Source organism: Muntiacus reevesi, chromosome 17, assembly GCF_963930625.1.
Source record: "Muntiacus reevesi chromosome 17, mMunRee1.1, whole genome shotgun sequence".
Classification (NCBI taxonomy): domain Eukaryota; kingdom Metazoa; phylum Chordata; class Mammalia; order Artiodactyla; family Cervidae; genus Muntiacus; species Muntiacus reevesi.
Genome location: NC_089265.1, coordinates 47,626,544 through 47,642,132, shown reverse-complemented (window position 1 = coordinate 47,642,132; position 15,589 = coordinate 47,626,544). Strand labels below are relative to the sequence as shown.

Genomic DNA, 15,589 nt, shown 5'->3' with positions numbered 1-15,589 from the left:
CCTGGTGGGCTATGGTTCATGGAGTCGCAAAGAGTTGGACACAACTGAATGACTAACACTTCCACACTTCCTTTCACTTCCCACTACCCGATCCTTGGGTTTGATTAATTTACTAGAGCCATTCACAGAATATAGGAAACCAGTTTACGCATTAGATTACCAGTTTGTTATAGAAGGAGGTAACTCAAGAGCAGCTAGATAGAAGAGATGCACAGGACAATGCACACGTGGGAAGGGGCACGGAGCTTCTGTGCCTGCCTCCCATGTCACGTGTTTACCCGCTTGGAAGCTCTCCAAACCCTGTTTTTTGTTTTGTTTTATTTTGTTTGCATTTGTTTGGTTTTTATGGAGGCTTCCTTGTTGTTCTTGTTGTTGTTTAGTCACTGAGTCATGTCCAGCTCCTCTGCAAACCCATGGACTGTAGCCTGCTGTAGGCTACAGTCTGTAGTTTACAAACTGTAGGCTCCTCTGTCCATGGGATTTCCCAGGCAAGAACACTGGAGTGGGTTGCCATTTCCTTCTCTAGGGGGTCTTCCCAAGCCAGGGGTGGAACCCGCATCTCCTGCATTGGCAGACAGATTCTTTACCACTGAGCCACCTGGGAAACCCATAAAGCTTCATTATATGGGCATAATTGATTACATTATTGGCTATTGATAATTGAACTCAATATCCAGTTCCTTTCCCTTCCCTAGAGGTTGGGGGTGGGACTGGAAGTTCCAACTCTCTAATCACAAGGATGGTTGGTTATCCCAGAAACCAACCCACAACAGTAGGTCCGAAAGTTGTCTCATTAACATAACAAAGCTATCTGTCACTCTCACCACTTAGGAAATTCCAGGGTTTTAAGGAGCTCTGTGTCTCTGACAGACTAAATATCTATTTTTACAAGTCACAGAGTCACTCCTGTAGCTTTCCAGCTTCCCTTTACTTCTCTCTATTTCTACTTGGGATGTTCTACCCAGTGTTCCCTATTAAGTTCTGCCCATCCTTTAGGATCTACATTAGATGCTAACATACCCAGGAGGCATTCTCTATCTCAGCTCACTTTTGTTCCTTAATTTCTGTAGCATTTATTGGCTGTAGCACCTGTAGCATGTGTGTGTGCTATGTCAGGATAAGTCCTGATTATGAGGTAGAGGCCGGGGCCTATGCATTTGTCTAAGAAGTGAGCAACAGGTACTAAGATAAAAAATAATTTCTTTTGACTAAAAAGGAATGAAGAAAGCAAGTGGTTGAAAAAACAAAGAAAAAATAAAACCAAGGGATTTAGAGCCTGTCACTAATGGGTAACCTCTGGTACTATTGTTTCACATTCTTAAAAGAAAGTGAAGGTTGCAGAGTTCTAAGTCCAGTGTGTAGTACTTATTTTATTTCCAGTAAAAAAAAAAAAAAAAGAGTGGGTGGAGAAGTTCATAGAGTTCAGGAAAAGGTGAATTTGGGCATAGTTTTTTTCTTTGAATAACTAACTATGTCACATGCTTTACTTACTGCCTTTGTAAAATTTAATATTTTAGGTTAGGTTCAATGAAGGAATGCAAATATAATAGTGTGAAAGCTATTGAAATAGTTCATATGAACAAAAGATATGAGATATGTTTGGAGCTTCCTTAAACAATAACCAGGGTCTGACTTGATTCAAGCACAGATTCTTAGGGCCTGACTACACAAGAAGTGGTCCCTGGACCAGTAACATCAGAATCACCGAGGAGCTTGATGGTAACCCAGATATCAGGCTCCCCAGATCAGTGGGCTAAGAAGCTGCATTTTGATAACATCCCCAGATGTCTGATCGGGTTTTATGGAGTCCTAGCAGGTAATATGTATTAAGATCACATGTGGACCGCTGAAAAACCGTCACCACCCCAGATGATTCTTAAAAGTGAAAGTTGCTCAGTCATGTCTGACTCTTTGTGAGCCCATGGTATTCCATGCCAAACCTAGGGATCTGAATCTGTTGGTTCTGATGTGTGATCTGTGGTCCAGAACCCCAGTTTTAGAAGATGACTGGGAAAAGTGCAAAAGATAGGCTGGAGGGGAGGATACCAGAGAGAAGAAAATGATTTAAGTGCTATGCTTCAGATGCATACAATATGCAGGGGTTTTGCTTTTTTTTTCCTGTGCTAATAACACATACAGAGTCAGATTCCACGTAGAAAGAGTAAATGGTGTAATGTAGTGTTTGCGATTAAAAGGCAGGTTAAGCCAATCTCAGAAGGCTACATAGTGCATATTTCCAACTATATGACATTCTGGAAGAGGCAAAACTATAGAGATGATAAAAATATCAGTGGTTATCAAGGACTGGGGAGAATGAGGGATGAATAGAGTACTGAGGATTTTGAGGACAGTGAAACTATTATGTTTGTAATTCCTCTGTGCCAGCAACTTTCCCTGGTAACAGTCTTTTGCATATACTTGTCTATTATTCTCTTTCTGGCAGTCACAGTGTTTTGTATGATTTGTGAGTTAAAGTTTGACTTACAACCTGGTTGTTCATAGGCGTGTCCAAGCACGTTGGGGATGCCCTGAAAGCCCATTCCTCGCAGTCCTTGAGAAAAATCTGGACAGTTGGAATCCCTCCTTGGGGTGTCATTGAGAATCGGAAAGATCTTATTGGAAGAGATGTAAGTAGATAATTCTTTAACAGCAAAAGAAAATAAACATATATCCACTTGCCAGCTTAGCCTTATACCTGGATACCTGTAGATGTCTTAAGTGTAATATGCCCCAAACCAACTCCTGACTTCATGCTGCCTCTCTTACCGTCTTAGAAAGTGACAATCTCACCCTGCAGTTGCTTAGGCCCAAAACCCTGCACTAACCCTGAAATGACCTCTGCTTATGCCTCAAACCTAATCCCCTGGATAATTCTAATAGCTTTCCCAACTCTCATCCGTGGCTTCCCAGGTGGCACTAGAGATAGAGAACCTCCCTGCCAATCAATGCAGAAGACAGACAGGGGTTCAATCCTTGGGTTGGGAAGATCCCCTGGAGGAGGAAATGGCAAACCACTCCAGTATTCTTGCCTGGAAAATCCCTATGAACAGGGGAGCCTAGCAGGCTACAGCCCATAGTGTCGCAGAGTCAGACTTAGCGACTTAGCACGCGCTATATATAAAATAGATAACTGGTGAGAAACTGCTGGATAGCACAGGGAACTCTACTCATTGCTCTGTAGTGACCTGAAAGGGAAGGCGAGCTAAAGAAGAGGGAATATGTGTATATAGCTGATTCACTTGCTGTATGGCAGAAACTAGCCCAACATTCTAAAGCTACTGTACTCCCATAAAAACTAAAAACACAAAACAACTATATCTTGAAAAAAAAAAAGTGCCTCATTGCCTTCCAGAAAGATGGTAATAATTTCCATTCCTAACAACAGGGTATGAGGATGCCCATTTTTCTGTACCATTCCTGGCTTCAGAAGATATTCTGGCTTTTTAGAAAACATTGCTTTTCTGATAGGTGTAAATCAATACCTAGTTGTTCTTAAGTACATTTCTCTGATTACTAATGAGGTTCAACATCTTTTCATGTGGTTTCTGGACACTTTTACGCACTGTTAAAAATGTTGAAAGACCTTTTTATAATTCATTTTAGCATTTTTGTTTACTATGTATGCTGCATTTCCCAGATTTTAATTTGTATTATTTATGAAATCTTTCCATATATTAAAAAATGTGCTAAATCTATCAATCATTTTGTTTTTGGCTTCTAGCCTCAGTGTCATGCTTAGGAATTGTAAAGGTAACTTTTAAAGACTAATGTTTTGACATTTATGGTACTTTTTACATCCATTATTTCTTTAACACCTCACAGCAACTCTCTACTATAGGAATTGTTAGTATCACTTACACATGAGGAAAATGAGCCTGAGAAAGGAGGTGGGTATTACCCAGATTTAAAATTAAAAAGTAGAAGAGTCTGGCCTTAAACTTGAACTCTTAGACTCTGAACACAGTTGCCCCTCCCTGTTTGTGGATTCTGCATCTGAAGAGTCAGTCAACACTGGATCCCCAGGATTCAACCAACCACGGATCCAGGGGATATGAAAGCCGACTGTATTATGCCGTTTTATATGAGAGATCTGAGCATCCGTGGACTGTAGTATCCCTGAGTAGTCCCGGAACTAACCCCCCATGGATTCCAAATGACTGTACTGTGCTTTCCTCCCTAGAAACAAATAAGAATTGGAGTAGCTTATGGAAGAATCAGTAAATATTAATAAGGGGCTTCACTGGTAGCTCAGATGGTAAAGAATCTGCCTGCAATGCAGGAGACCCAGGTTTGATCCCTGGCTTGGGAAGATCTCCTGGAGAAGGGAACGGCAACCCTCTCTAGTATTCTTGCCTGGTGAATTCCATGGATCTGGGTAATTTATATTGAATGTGAATACATCTCCATTTACTCTTCACTTCATTAGGAATACTAGAAATATAAATCAGTGTCCAAATATTATTCTGAAATAGATCTATTTAAAGGCATAGCTTCTGAATACTGATGTGTTCTGTGTATCAGTGCAGATCCTTGAACTGTTTTTTCAATGATCTGAGACAAAGTAAGTAGAGAAATTGAAAATAAATATTTGGCAGCATTTTTAGCAATGTAACAGTGCTGTGACTCCAAGCACAAGTAAGTGTTCTCATGTTGCTGTGTGCGCGAGTGTCGTTAACTTGGGTCACGAGTCTAATGTAGCACAAGCTGCAGACTAGTCATGCACTGCATACCCATCCAGAGAAAAATAAAAAGTCAAGGAACTCAGATTGAGTCTTCACTGCAGATAACCTGAGAGGCACTGCTCTTAGTAGCTAGCAGTACTTTCTGGCATGGACCGGAACTCTGTAGTGCACAAACAGGCCTTTGGAGCAGTGGGGCCAGGAAGGAACGCTGACCCTGTTCTCACTATCTTGCAGGTGGTGTGCCTGTACCAGACTCTGGGAAACCCCCTCAGCAAGCTCACAACACTCAACTGCATGCACTCCCACTTTATCCTGTCTGATGACGGTACTGTGGGGAAGTATGGCAATGAGATGAAGCTGAGGAGGAACCTGGAAAAGTACCTGTCTCTGCAGAAGATACACAGTTGTGAGTACCCACGGGGGCTCAGCTGACAGGTCCCGTCCAGGGGCACTGCTGCGGAGAGGTCCAACTGGGCTTCTGGTAGTCCTTGGTAAACCCTTGATACTGAGAGAGAGCATTTAGCCAAAAAAAAGGCTGACTCATAAAGCCTGTAGAAATCCTTGGGTTCATCCATGTGAAACGTGGCCAATGTCAGTTGCTGTGCTGTAGGTCTCTGTGGATGGAAAGCATAGGATTGGGTGACTCTGCATGTCTTCATAATCCAAGTCTTGGAGAAGCGCGCCCTTTCCTGGGATGCCTATCCTAGGAGGTTTTCGTCTGGAGCTATAATGTTGTATTCTTGCCTAAACTGGGAGCCAGGAGTAGAGTCAGCTCTCTCATGAGATTTATAAGCAAGAACTTCACAGTTGTTTTCCTTTTATAACAAATTTAATTAGTCGCATCAGTAAGATTCTTTTTGTAGAAAACAATAATAAATATATTTATTTTTGTGGAGATTAGTTATTGCTTCAGGAAAGATGTACCTAACTGAAATTGAATTATTTTCCTCTCTCCTGCAAAATATCCTTACTGATTTCTTTTTCTGATGATAATAGTGTTATATACTCTTATATTCAGATAAAGAAAGAAAACATAGAAGGAAGGCATAGCCCTCTGTAATCTTACTACCAAAAATAGCCATTGTTAACTTTTTCATCTGTACGATTTCAGAAGAACATATCCCTTCTGATATGGAAGGCTATCTCTTCCTTCTCCAAATAAAAACCTAGAATTTGAATTTAGTTTTTATGAGATGATGTTACTAGAAGATTATGCCTATCAATTAGCACATCTTAGGTCTGATTTTTAGTGACAGTGAGAAAGTAGTAAGTAGGTGGAATTATGTAGAAAAGGAAAGGAAGTAAAATATTAAAACAATGGGCCAAGAGGCCCACTCCTATCATTTGTGGAGTCAGGACAAGCTGCACATGGAAACCCCACATACTGTTTGTTTAAATATTTAAAAGTTTTAAATCAAGCTAACAAACACAAATAGCAAGATTAAAAACATAATAAAAATAATGTTTAATCCTTTTACCTTTGCATATATAGCTGGAAGGCCAGGTTTGAGGTCAGAGTCCTGGATTCTGAGAAGTACAAAGCCAAATCATGGAGGTGAAGCAGAACCAGCACCTTGGTCCCTGGTTTACAGGTCACTGTCTGCTTCTCTTCCTACCTTTGGCTCAATTTCATAATGTCTGGGCCTGACATAGACGTTGTCACCTAGACACCCCAATCTATATGTCCAAGCCCTACTCCCCCCAAATCCTCTTGCTTTGACAAGTACATCCCTGGGGCAGAGGCTCAAGCAGCCCCTGGAAGCAAGAATTTTGGGGTCTAGTACAGTCCAGTGTAGGACAGGGAGCCCAGGCTTCCCTGGAACCTTGACCTTGTAGACTCCTCGCTGTGAGGGGAAGGACTTGGCCAGAGGAGGGCGCCGCAGAACATGGAGCCCAGAGTGAAGTCCTCCATTGCTCAGGTGTGGGCCTGGTGTTGCCCGCCAGTTTTCCTTCTTTTGGGAAAAAAAAATTGATTTAAATATTAAATATATCAATACACGTGTGATGTAAAAGTTAAACAAGAAGCCTATAAACAGTCAACATTTCCCCCAATCTTCCCCGCCCTTCACTATTAATAATTTAATATATATCATCTCAGAGTTTTCTGGTTATTTATGTAAATATAAAAACATGTTGTACATATAGGTATGTGCATATGTATATATAAAATATATACCTATATATATGGTTTTAAAATTTTAAATAGGGTTTTAAATAGGATCATACTGGACATATCAATCTGTAACTTTTGTTTGCTTAATATCTTTAAAAAGAATGACTCCACACTCTTTCCTTTCTTTGTCGTCCTTACTTTAATAAAGCAATATGTAGCCTGACAAGAAAGTCAACTAGTGAAAAATGGAATATGTTGAAATATAAAAGTCTTTGAGGTTTACCCATCCCATTCTGCTCTTAGAAATAACCACTATTAACAGTTGATTGAATTGTCAACAGCTTGATCATTTTTTTGAGGTGAGTGATGGATACATTGGGATCCATTATATCATTCTGTTTTCTTTGACATATGTTTGAAAAGTTCCACAATAAAAAGTTAATTTCTTGAAGACTACTACTTATTATTATTTTATAATTACCGAAAGCCTTTTAGATACCTTTTTAATTTGGAGAAAATACTTTAACCATATTTGTGGCTACTTTCATTTAAAGTCCAAGTTTCTGACTTGGCCTTGAACTAAGTAAACCTGAGTCAAAGAAGAGAATGGCTAGTTCCAGTAAGGAATATACACGGCAATTGAAAGACTTGTGTCTGGGAATTGGCACTGCGAATTGCGGGTAGCGTTCCTTTTAACGCTTTGATGCTGTTTGTCATCCGAAACAGGCTCTGGACAAGGCGTGCCCGTGGTGGGGCTGGTGGTGGAAGGTGGCCCCAATGTCATCCTCTCAGTGTGGGAGACTGTGAAGGACAAAGACCCCGTCGTGGTGTGCGAAGGCACAGGCAGGGCTGCTGACCTCCTGGCCTTCACCCACAAGCACTTGGCAGACGAAGGGTGAGTTGTGGAGTCTTCATTTCTACAACTCTGCTGACTCGTTCTTCTTCCTAAGCTCTGCCCTCATGTGGGATGGATATCCTTAGAGGATAGGGACCGGAATTCTCTGGATATCTTGGAGGATGGGTTGAGACTGGAATTCATTTTTCAGTGATTTTTTGTATTTATTAAAGCAACACCAAAATGTCCTCCAGTGATGCAAGTTGCTATTTCTTTAGCTGTAGAATGGCTTGCATCTACAAAGGACTTTGAACCTTGTCTGAACTTAGGGAAAAAGCATTTCCAGGGGGAGTGAAGGAGAAGACCACTGTGGTGGTCACTTTTGAATTCAATTGCTATTAGTAAATATAGCAGAAATTAGAGAAATCGACATCCTGATATTTTTGTAGCATATGTTGTACTTGAAAAGTGAAAGTGAAGTCACTCAGTCTTGTCTGACTTTTTGTGACCCCATAGACTGTAGCCTACCATAGACTGTAGCTTACCAATGACTGTAGCCTACATGCTTCTCCGTCCATTGGATTTTCCAGGCAAGAGTACCGGAGTGGGTTGCCATTTCCTTCTCCGGGGGATCTTCCCGACCCAGGGATCGAACTCTGGTCTCCCGCATTGTAGACAGACGCTTTACCCTCTGAGCCACCAGGGAAGCCCTATGTTGTACTTAGTTGAGGTTTTAATCAAGATGGGAGTTTTCCTTTAAGCCATCGCTAAACCCAGTGTGATTCTTCCAATTTCAAAAGCACGGTATTTCTGCCGCATGAGGAAATACAGGGCCTAGGAACTGAAATGTTGACCCCACTCATTTGCTTAAAAAACAGTCGTTTACTTTAAGCTCTAACTGTTTTCTGATGACTCTTCCCTTACAGTTTCTCTCCCCTTTCAGTCCCACTTCCACCCTCTACTCTCTTCCTCTTCAGTTATACCTCTCTCTTTCCTAAAGTTACCCTAGACAAGCGATTCTTACACGATTTGGAGTGTCAGATTCTTTAAGGATACCACACCCATAATTTCTGGAGATTCACAGTCCCTTAGATTTCTGTCAGCTCAAAAACCTGCCCCAAGTGCTGTCTTTGCAGAAGCATGGCCTAGGAGTCCATCCTTGTTTTAACGTTCAGCCTTCTCCTCATGCCTCCTCCCATTCATTCGTCTCTTGACACAGATGTCCACAGACACCTCCATCACGTGGACAGACACAGTGATGTTATACTTGTGCTGATGTTTTTGGCTTGTTCCCTCTCTCGATTGTGTCAAGTCACGGCCATTTCTCTCTCTCCCAGGACCCTGCGTCCTCAGGTGAAGGAGGAGATCATCTGCATGATGCAGAACACCTTCAACTTTAGTCTTAAGCAGTCCAAGCACCTTTTCCAAATTCTGATGGAGTGTATGGTGCACAGGGATTCTGTGAGTATGATGAGTTGATGACTTGACCAACTTAAAAAGTGCTAATGTTCAACAAGGGGCTTTCCTGATGGCTTAGAGCTAAAGAATCTGCCTGCAGTGCCAGAGACACAGGAGACTTGGGTTCAATCCCTGGGCTGGGAAGATCCCCTGGAGGAGTGCATGGCAGCCCACTCCAGTATTCTTGCTTGGAGAATCCTGTGGACGAAGGAGCCTGATGGGCTACAGTCCATGGGGTCACAAAGAATCAGATATGACTGAGCTGCTACGCATGAGCACTAGTGAATGTTCAACAATTGTGACATTTATTTTCACAATTTTTTTTCATTTCTAACTTGGTTGTATATAGTGCTACAGAATTTGACTTTTAACTTGATTTTTTGTTCCCTCCTTCTCTGGAACCATGCTTCAGATTCCTAATGGTACCTGGGAAAAAGAACTTAGATAATATAACAGTATTACAGGAAAGTGATTGAATTTAGTGTAAATGTGAATATTTACATACTGTACATATTTAAATAGTGTACATGTGAATATTTTCAGAGGGTAAAGAACAGCTTCCTGTCTTAAATAAACTCAAGGTTGCTGGCTTAGATGGTGTTTTCTCAGAATCCTCAGTATATCCTGCAGGAATCACTGGGGATACACTGGGTACTGAAAATCTGAGAATATACTCTCATTTGGGAGATGGAGGCCACAAACTATGAACTATGAACATGATACAAATTCAGGAGATTTTAATCTTTTAGGACATTTTGATCAAAATTTTTATGAGTGACTTGGATGATAGATAGCTGACAGTTACATTAGATATGCAAATATGTCATGATTCACAGTGATCTTTCCAGAATTTGAAGGGTGGACCAAATTATACAAGACTTTGGTAATATTAAAGCACTTGGCCTCAAAAAACCAGTCAAGCAAGTTCAGTCTAGACTAGACATGGCTAAACAGATGTGAAAGCCCTTTGGGATTTTAGCTCACCTAATAATAGCAAAAACAGCAACTATGTCTACAGTTAGCAGTGCGCTTTCAATATATGTTTTTCTTTTCCCAATAATTTTTTTTTTTACATGAAATATCCCCATGGGTGAGTTCAGTATGGCAGTGATTGCTTATTTCAGTTTCAGAGATAATGAACTGAAGACTAGAGACTTTAAGTTGTTCGCCCAGAGTCATGCAGTTATGAAATAGTAGAACTGAAATTGGGGCTCAGGGTTGAAATCTTGTGTATGATCTACCACATTTTATACTCCCCACAATGTCAGTAGGTAAAGAAAAGGACATGTTAAAGGGATCTCCCTTATACTTGCCTCTTCCTGTCATCAAGGAGAGTAACCAGGGAGTGGTGTAATAATCAAGAAGAAACCAGAGGAGCCAGCTAAGGGTTTACACGTGAGTGAAATTAGGTCCTGAACTCCTATACAGTTGAGGGTTGATTTTAGTCATGGACATGGAGGGGCTGTCAGGTAGAGAGGCTCTTAGTGTGAATTGTAGAAGCATAGTTTTTCTGTCTTTATGAGACCTCAGAGATTAGTTAGTGAGCTCCTCTCTTCTTGTGGGTGAGGAACCCAAGATGCAGTGGCTTTATAATATTTACCCAAGACTGACTAGTTAGTGGCATATCTCAGACTGGATCTTGCCAGTCTTGTTGGCTCTTGACTGTTGAACAGCTCCCTCTACTATATATTTTCATTTGGAAAGATTGAGATACATTCGTTAACACGAGAAGGCCTATTATAATCATAAAAATGTCCTTATTTGTGTTAAAAAAAAATGAGTCACATGCCAGGGTGCACTGGAGACTTTGACATTGTGCAGGTTTTCTGTGCTATCCATTCATTGTACCTGCTCTCTGGGTGTGTTACAGCTGCCTAATTTATCTTATGACAAGGCCTTGAATATTCATTTCTCATTGAGAAGCAAAAGCCTTCATTTCTAAAGCTAGGTGACTAGGAGGCTCTCACTTTGTATCCTTTCAAAATGAGGAATAGTTTGCTTTACATGAGGAATTGACACTGGGTTTCCATTATAGCATATGAATAGTAAGTTAATGGTGTAATGTTCTTTCATGCATGTTTCCTCTGAGATACTTGGAATTTTTCAGTTATTTTTCACCCCTTGCGTGTGCACAACTGCATTACCCTACTGAAAAGTTTTCCCTCTTATTAGTGAAAAAAAGAATTTTTTAAACTGTGTGATTTTTGACATTAATGAAGAATGTTTCACTTAATTCATTAGTGCGAAAGCAAATTTTTGAAATCATTTCTTTGCTAGTTCTCAAAATGTATGGGTTTCTGTTTTTCAACTGTTACAGATTACCATCTTTGATGCTGATTCTGAGGAGTCACAGGACCTTGATTTAGCAATCCTAACAGCTTTGCTAAAGGGTGAGTGTCTCAATAAGGTTATACTTTTTCTTCCTTCCCTCTTTTCACACTCTTGGCACTTTGTGCTTTTTATGCTGATATTGTAGATAGAATATGTGATCCCTTTCTTTTACCCTAGGCACGAATTTATCGGCATCAGAACAATTGAATCTGGCAATGGCTTGGGACAGAATGGACATTGCCAAGAAACATATCCTAATTTATGGACAACATTGGAAGGTATAATGCAAATGAAGTTATTTTGAAGAAACGTGTTGTGCGTTGGTTTGTTAGGGAGGGACCAAAGGGAAAACTGGAGGAAAGATAGGTTGTTTCGGGGAGGTGGGTAGCATCTCTGATGCTGGGTACACATGATCACTAAGACATTTCTTTTGTCTACTTTGCCTTCTTGAAAACAGTTTTTTCTATGAATCTGCAGCCTAATTGAAGTTGACACAAGACGGGGGAAAGGCAGATGAAAGGGTTTTTTATTCACTTTTTGAATGGGCAGATTTTTATACTGTTATTTAAAACTTAAAGTTTATCTTATTTTTTTGCCTTCAAATATAATGTGTACTCACAGTAGAAATTAGTGAAAACAGAAAAACAGAAAGATTATCCATAGTGCTAATGCTAATCACTATTAACATTTCATTTAAAAAAATTATAGCTGTGACCATACCACAGGTCTGTTATTTTGGGGTTTAACTAATTCATGCACATTGTTTAAAATGTCAAATGGCACTAAAAAGCTACCAAAAATATAGTAATTCTCTACCCTGCAAACCACAAGACCCCAAAACTGAAAATTTTTGGTCTGCTCTGACATTTATAAATCTCCATATCTTTAAATAATAAGTCATATTGTTGTTTTCTGATTCCTTTTAATAATTTATTTTATTAAACTTTGTTTTTTTTAAATTTATTTTTAACTGAAGGATAATCGCTTTACAATATTGGTTTCATTTCTTCTGTACATCAACATGAATTAGTTTAATTCATGTACATATGAATTATGTGTGTATGTCCCCTCTCTGTTGAACTTCCCTCCTACCTCCTATCCTTTCCCACCCCTCTAGATTGTTACAGAGCCCTGGTTTGAGTTCTCCGAGTTATTATTTTTTTAAACTTTAAAAAATTGTATTTATTTATTTGGCTGCACTGGGTCTTATTTGCAGCATGTGGGAACTTTAGTTGAGGCATGCAGTTTCTTAGTTGTGGCATATGGGATCTAGTTCCCTGAGCAGGGGTTGAATCTGGGCCCCCTGCATTGGGAGCAAGGAGTCTTGGCCATTGGCCCACCAGAGAAGTCCCTCTAATTAATTTTAGGACCTCTTAACCCTTCTGTCTGTGGCCCTCACTGCTGCTGTCTGGACTGGTTGCCTGCTGTTCGTGGTGCTGAGCTGTCATTCTTCATCATCTTGGAGATGCCCTCCTTGGTTAGAACACCCGTCTTCTGTATCCCCTGTTTTGTTCTTTCTTGGTTTACTCCTTTATTTGATCTTTTCTGAGAAAGGGAATATGGGAGATAAAAATATTGAGGCCTCATATGTTTGGATATATTTTAGTTCAAGATGAGACTAATTTTCCCAGTGAATTTTGAATGCTTAGCTTCTAGCACCCAGCAGTGACTGTTGAGAAGTAAAAAATCTTTCTGTTTTTTGACCCTTTGTGACCATTTCTTTCTTCTCTGGGCTTAAAAAGAAATCTTCCTGGGTTTCAATGTCCTGAGATTTCACCAGGATGTGTGTGTGTTGTTATAACTTTATATCCATTACAGTGGACACTTGCTTTCAACTTGGCACTTACGGGTTTCCATTCTGGGGAGCTTCCTCTCCTGTTTGCTCTGCTTTCTTTCAGGAATTTTATCATTTATAAGTTAGATCTATGGACTCCTCCTCTAATCTTATCTTTTCCTCTTCTCTTCTATATCTTTTCTTTGATATATTCCTTGAAGTTTAATTTTCCATGTCTTGTATGTAGCTTTTTATTTCTGGTGCTTCTGTGCTCAGGTTGCTTAGTTGAGTCTGATGCTTTGTGGCTCCATGAACTGTAGTTTGCCAGTTTCCTCTGTCCATGGAATTCTGTAGGCAAGAATACTGGAGTGGGTTGCCATTCGCTAGGGAATCTGCCCCACCCCGGGGTCGAACCTGTGTCTCTTGCATCTTCTGCGTTGGCAGGCAGATTCTTTACAACTAGTGCCACCTTGTTTCTGGTAGCATGTTATTAATTTCTAAGGGTAAATTTGTTGTCTTTTTAAAAGTAGCATCCTGTATATATTTTCTTTTGTTTTTTTTGGAGGCTATTTATGATCGTTCTTTTGAAGTTTTCTTCTTCCTTTATTGCCTGATTCTTCCTAGTTGATGTTTTTTGGTCTGTTTGGCCTGTACTCTTTTTTAAGAGTAGACGAAGATCATTAGAAATTCCAAGCCTGTAGATTTGAGCTTCACAATAGGGTGATCTGGCTGCCATTTGTTGGGAGACTTGCAGTGCTAGCATATTCATATATTTTTCTCTTGCATTCATCACTATCAGAAAGAAATCCTCCAGTCTCCTGCTTAGAAGGTATAAGCCTTGTTGTTATTGTTAGGGAAGTCAGTAGGGGAAGATGAGTGAAAAAGGTCCCAGTGTTAGCAATTTATGCTGCCAAAATTCTATTGCATAGATTGTTTGGTTCTTCGCTCTTTTTCCAGTTTCTGGGGACTTCTTTTCTGGTTTCCTGGGAACTGCTAAGTCAATTACCATTTGGCCATCTGCTTTCCAACTTCTGAAATATTTCACTTTTGACCTCCTTGTTCTTGTGGATTCTGTTTTTTTCCCTGAAACCCTTTGCTATAATTTTAGTGAAGTTTTAGGTGGTATTAAAAGTAAATGCATGTTTAATTTGCCATTATACTCAGAAATCAGGTATAGTTTAAAAGGGAACATGCCAGGTTACCAAAAAAAAAAAAAAAAAAAAAGAAGGAAAAGAAAGAAAGAAAAGAAGAGACCTTGGATTTTTATTAGAATTGTATTAACTTTAAACATTAATTCGGGAAACATTGAGATCTTTACCATAGTCAGTCTTTTCATCCAAGAACACATTTATTCAAAAGGTCTTTTAGGCCTTTGGTTTACTTTTTGTTATTTCCTCAGTTAGGTCCTGAACATTTCTTAGTAAGATTGTGTTTTATGATAATTTTTGTCTGTATAGTTTTGAGTTCAAATACATGTAACTCTTTAGTTATTTCTGCTTTCTTAATTGTTTCTGTATCTCTTTTTTATCTCTCCCCTCTGAAGCCTGGCTCTCTGGAACAAGCAATGTTAGATGCCTTGGTGATGGATCGAGTTGATTTTGTGAAACTCTTAATAGAATATGGAGTGAACCTCCATCGCTTTCTTACTATCTCTCGACTGGAAGAGCTCTATAATACAGTGAGTATTGGAACAATTTATCAGTTACTGCCTTAAGATTACTTATTAATCAGCCACACTTAGCTTCAGCTGTATCTTGAATGTTCAAGTTTCCTTCAGTGCTTATGTACAAAGATAGCTTATAAAGAGACAGACTTTTCAAGCAAAGAAGAAACATTCTTAGCAAATCCTAGGACCATTTCTGGATTTCTCACTTTAAAAATTATACAGAATAGAAGCATAAACTAATTTCAAAAATAGGATATGGTAACCCCATAATTAAAGCCAAAGATGGGAATAAGAACAAATTGCTTGTATTGAGTAATAGAGCACTTCAATCTAGGGACACTGTTAAAATTTTGTTCCTACAATTTTCCTGTACAAACCTTTTATTGAAACTAGACTGGCTTACTCCTTATAAAAAGACATGAGTACTCAAGTCAAGCACCCTTCCTGAGGTGTTCTTCCTTGCCTTTGGATCTTACCCTTTCTTTAAAGCCCTGTCTTCTTGATCACACCATGGTCTTTTGATCTCTATAGATCTTCTTGTTCACTCCATAGATCACTCCAAATCACTTCATAATAATACAGAGTATTTGCCATTGTTCTGAATATACTCTTCATATTGTTGGGTTTTTTTTAGTGTAAGTAACACACTCTTATATTAGGTTGTAAAAATTCTGTGAAGAAAGTACTTATATTCTTTGTTGAATCCCTCAGTAACTTGAATGAATGTTAC

General features: G+C 39.5%; 1 protein-coding gene across 5 annotated transcripts in view; it reads left to right on the top strand.

The window, feature by feature from the left end:
• TRPM6 (transient receptor potential cation channel subfamily M member 6) overlaps positions 1-15,589 on the top strand; it is a 146,985-nt gene that overhangs the window by 61,897 nt on the left and 69,499 nt on the right. For 4 of the 5 annotated variants that reach the window (XR_010659516.1, XM_065908140.1, XM_065908139.1 and 1 more), the window contains 7 exons: positions 2,503-2,627; positions 4,917-5,088; positions 7,522-7,690; positions 8,968-9,091; positions 11,406-11,478; positions 11,597-11,697; positions 14,737-14,871. Coding sequence is in view for 4 of the 5 variants with exons in the window: in XM_065908140.1 (XP_065764212.1) it covers positions 2,503-2,627; positions 4,917-5,088; positions 7,522-7,690; positions 8,968-9,091; positions 11,406-11,478; positions 11,597-11,697; positions 14,737-14,871 (899 nt within the window). In the remaining variant the exon portion in view is untranslated. Of the gene's footprint in view, positions 1-2,502; positions 2,628-4,916; positions 5,089-7,521; positions 7,695-8,967; positions 9,092-11,405; positions 11,479-11,596; positions 11,698-14,736; positions 14,872-15,589 lie in introns of those variants that run through there. The other variant, XM_065908141.1, reaches the window with a different exon arrangement.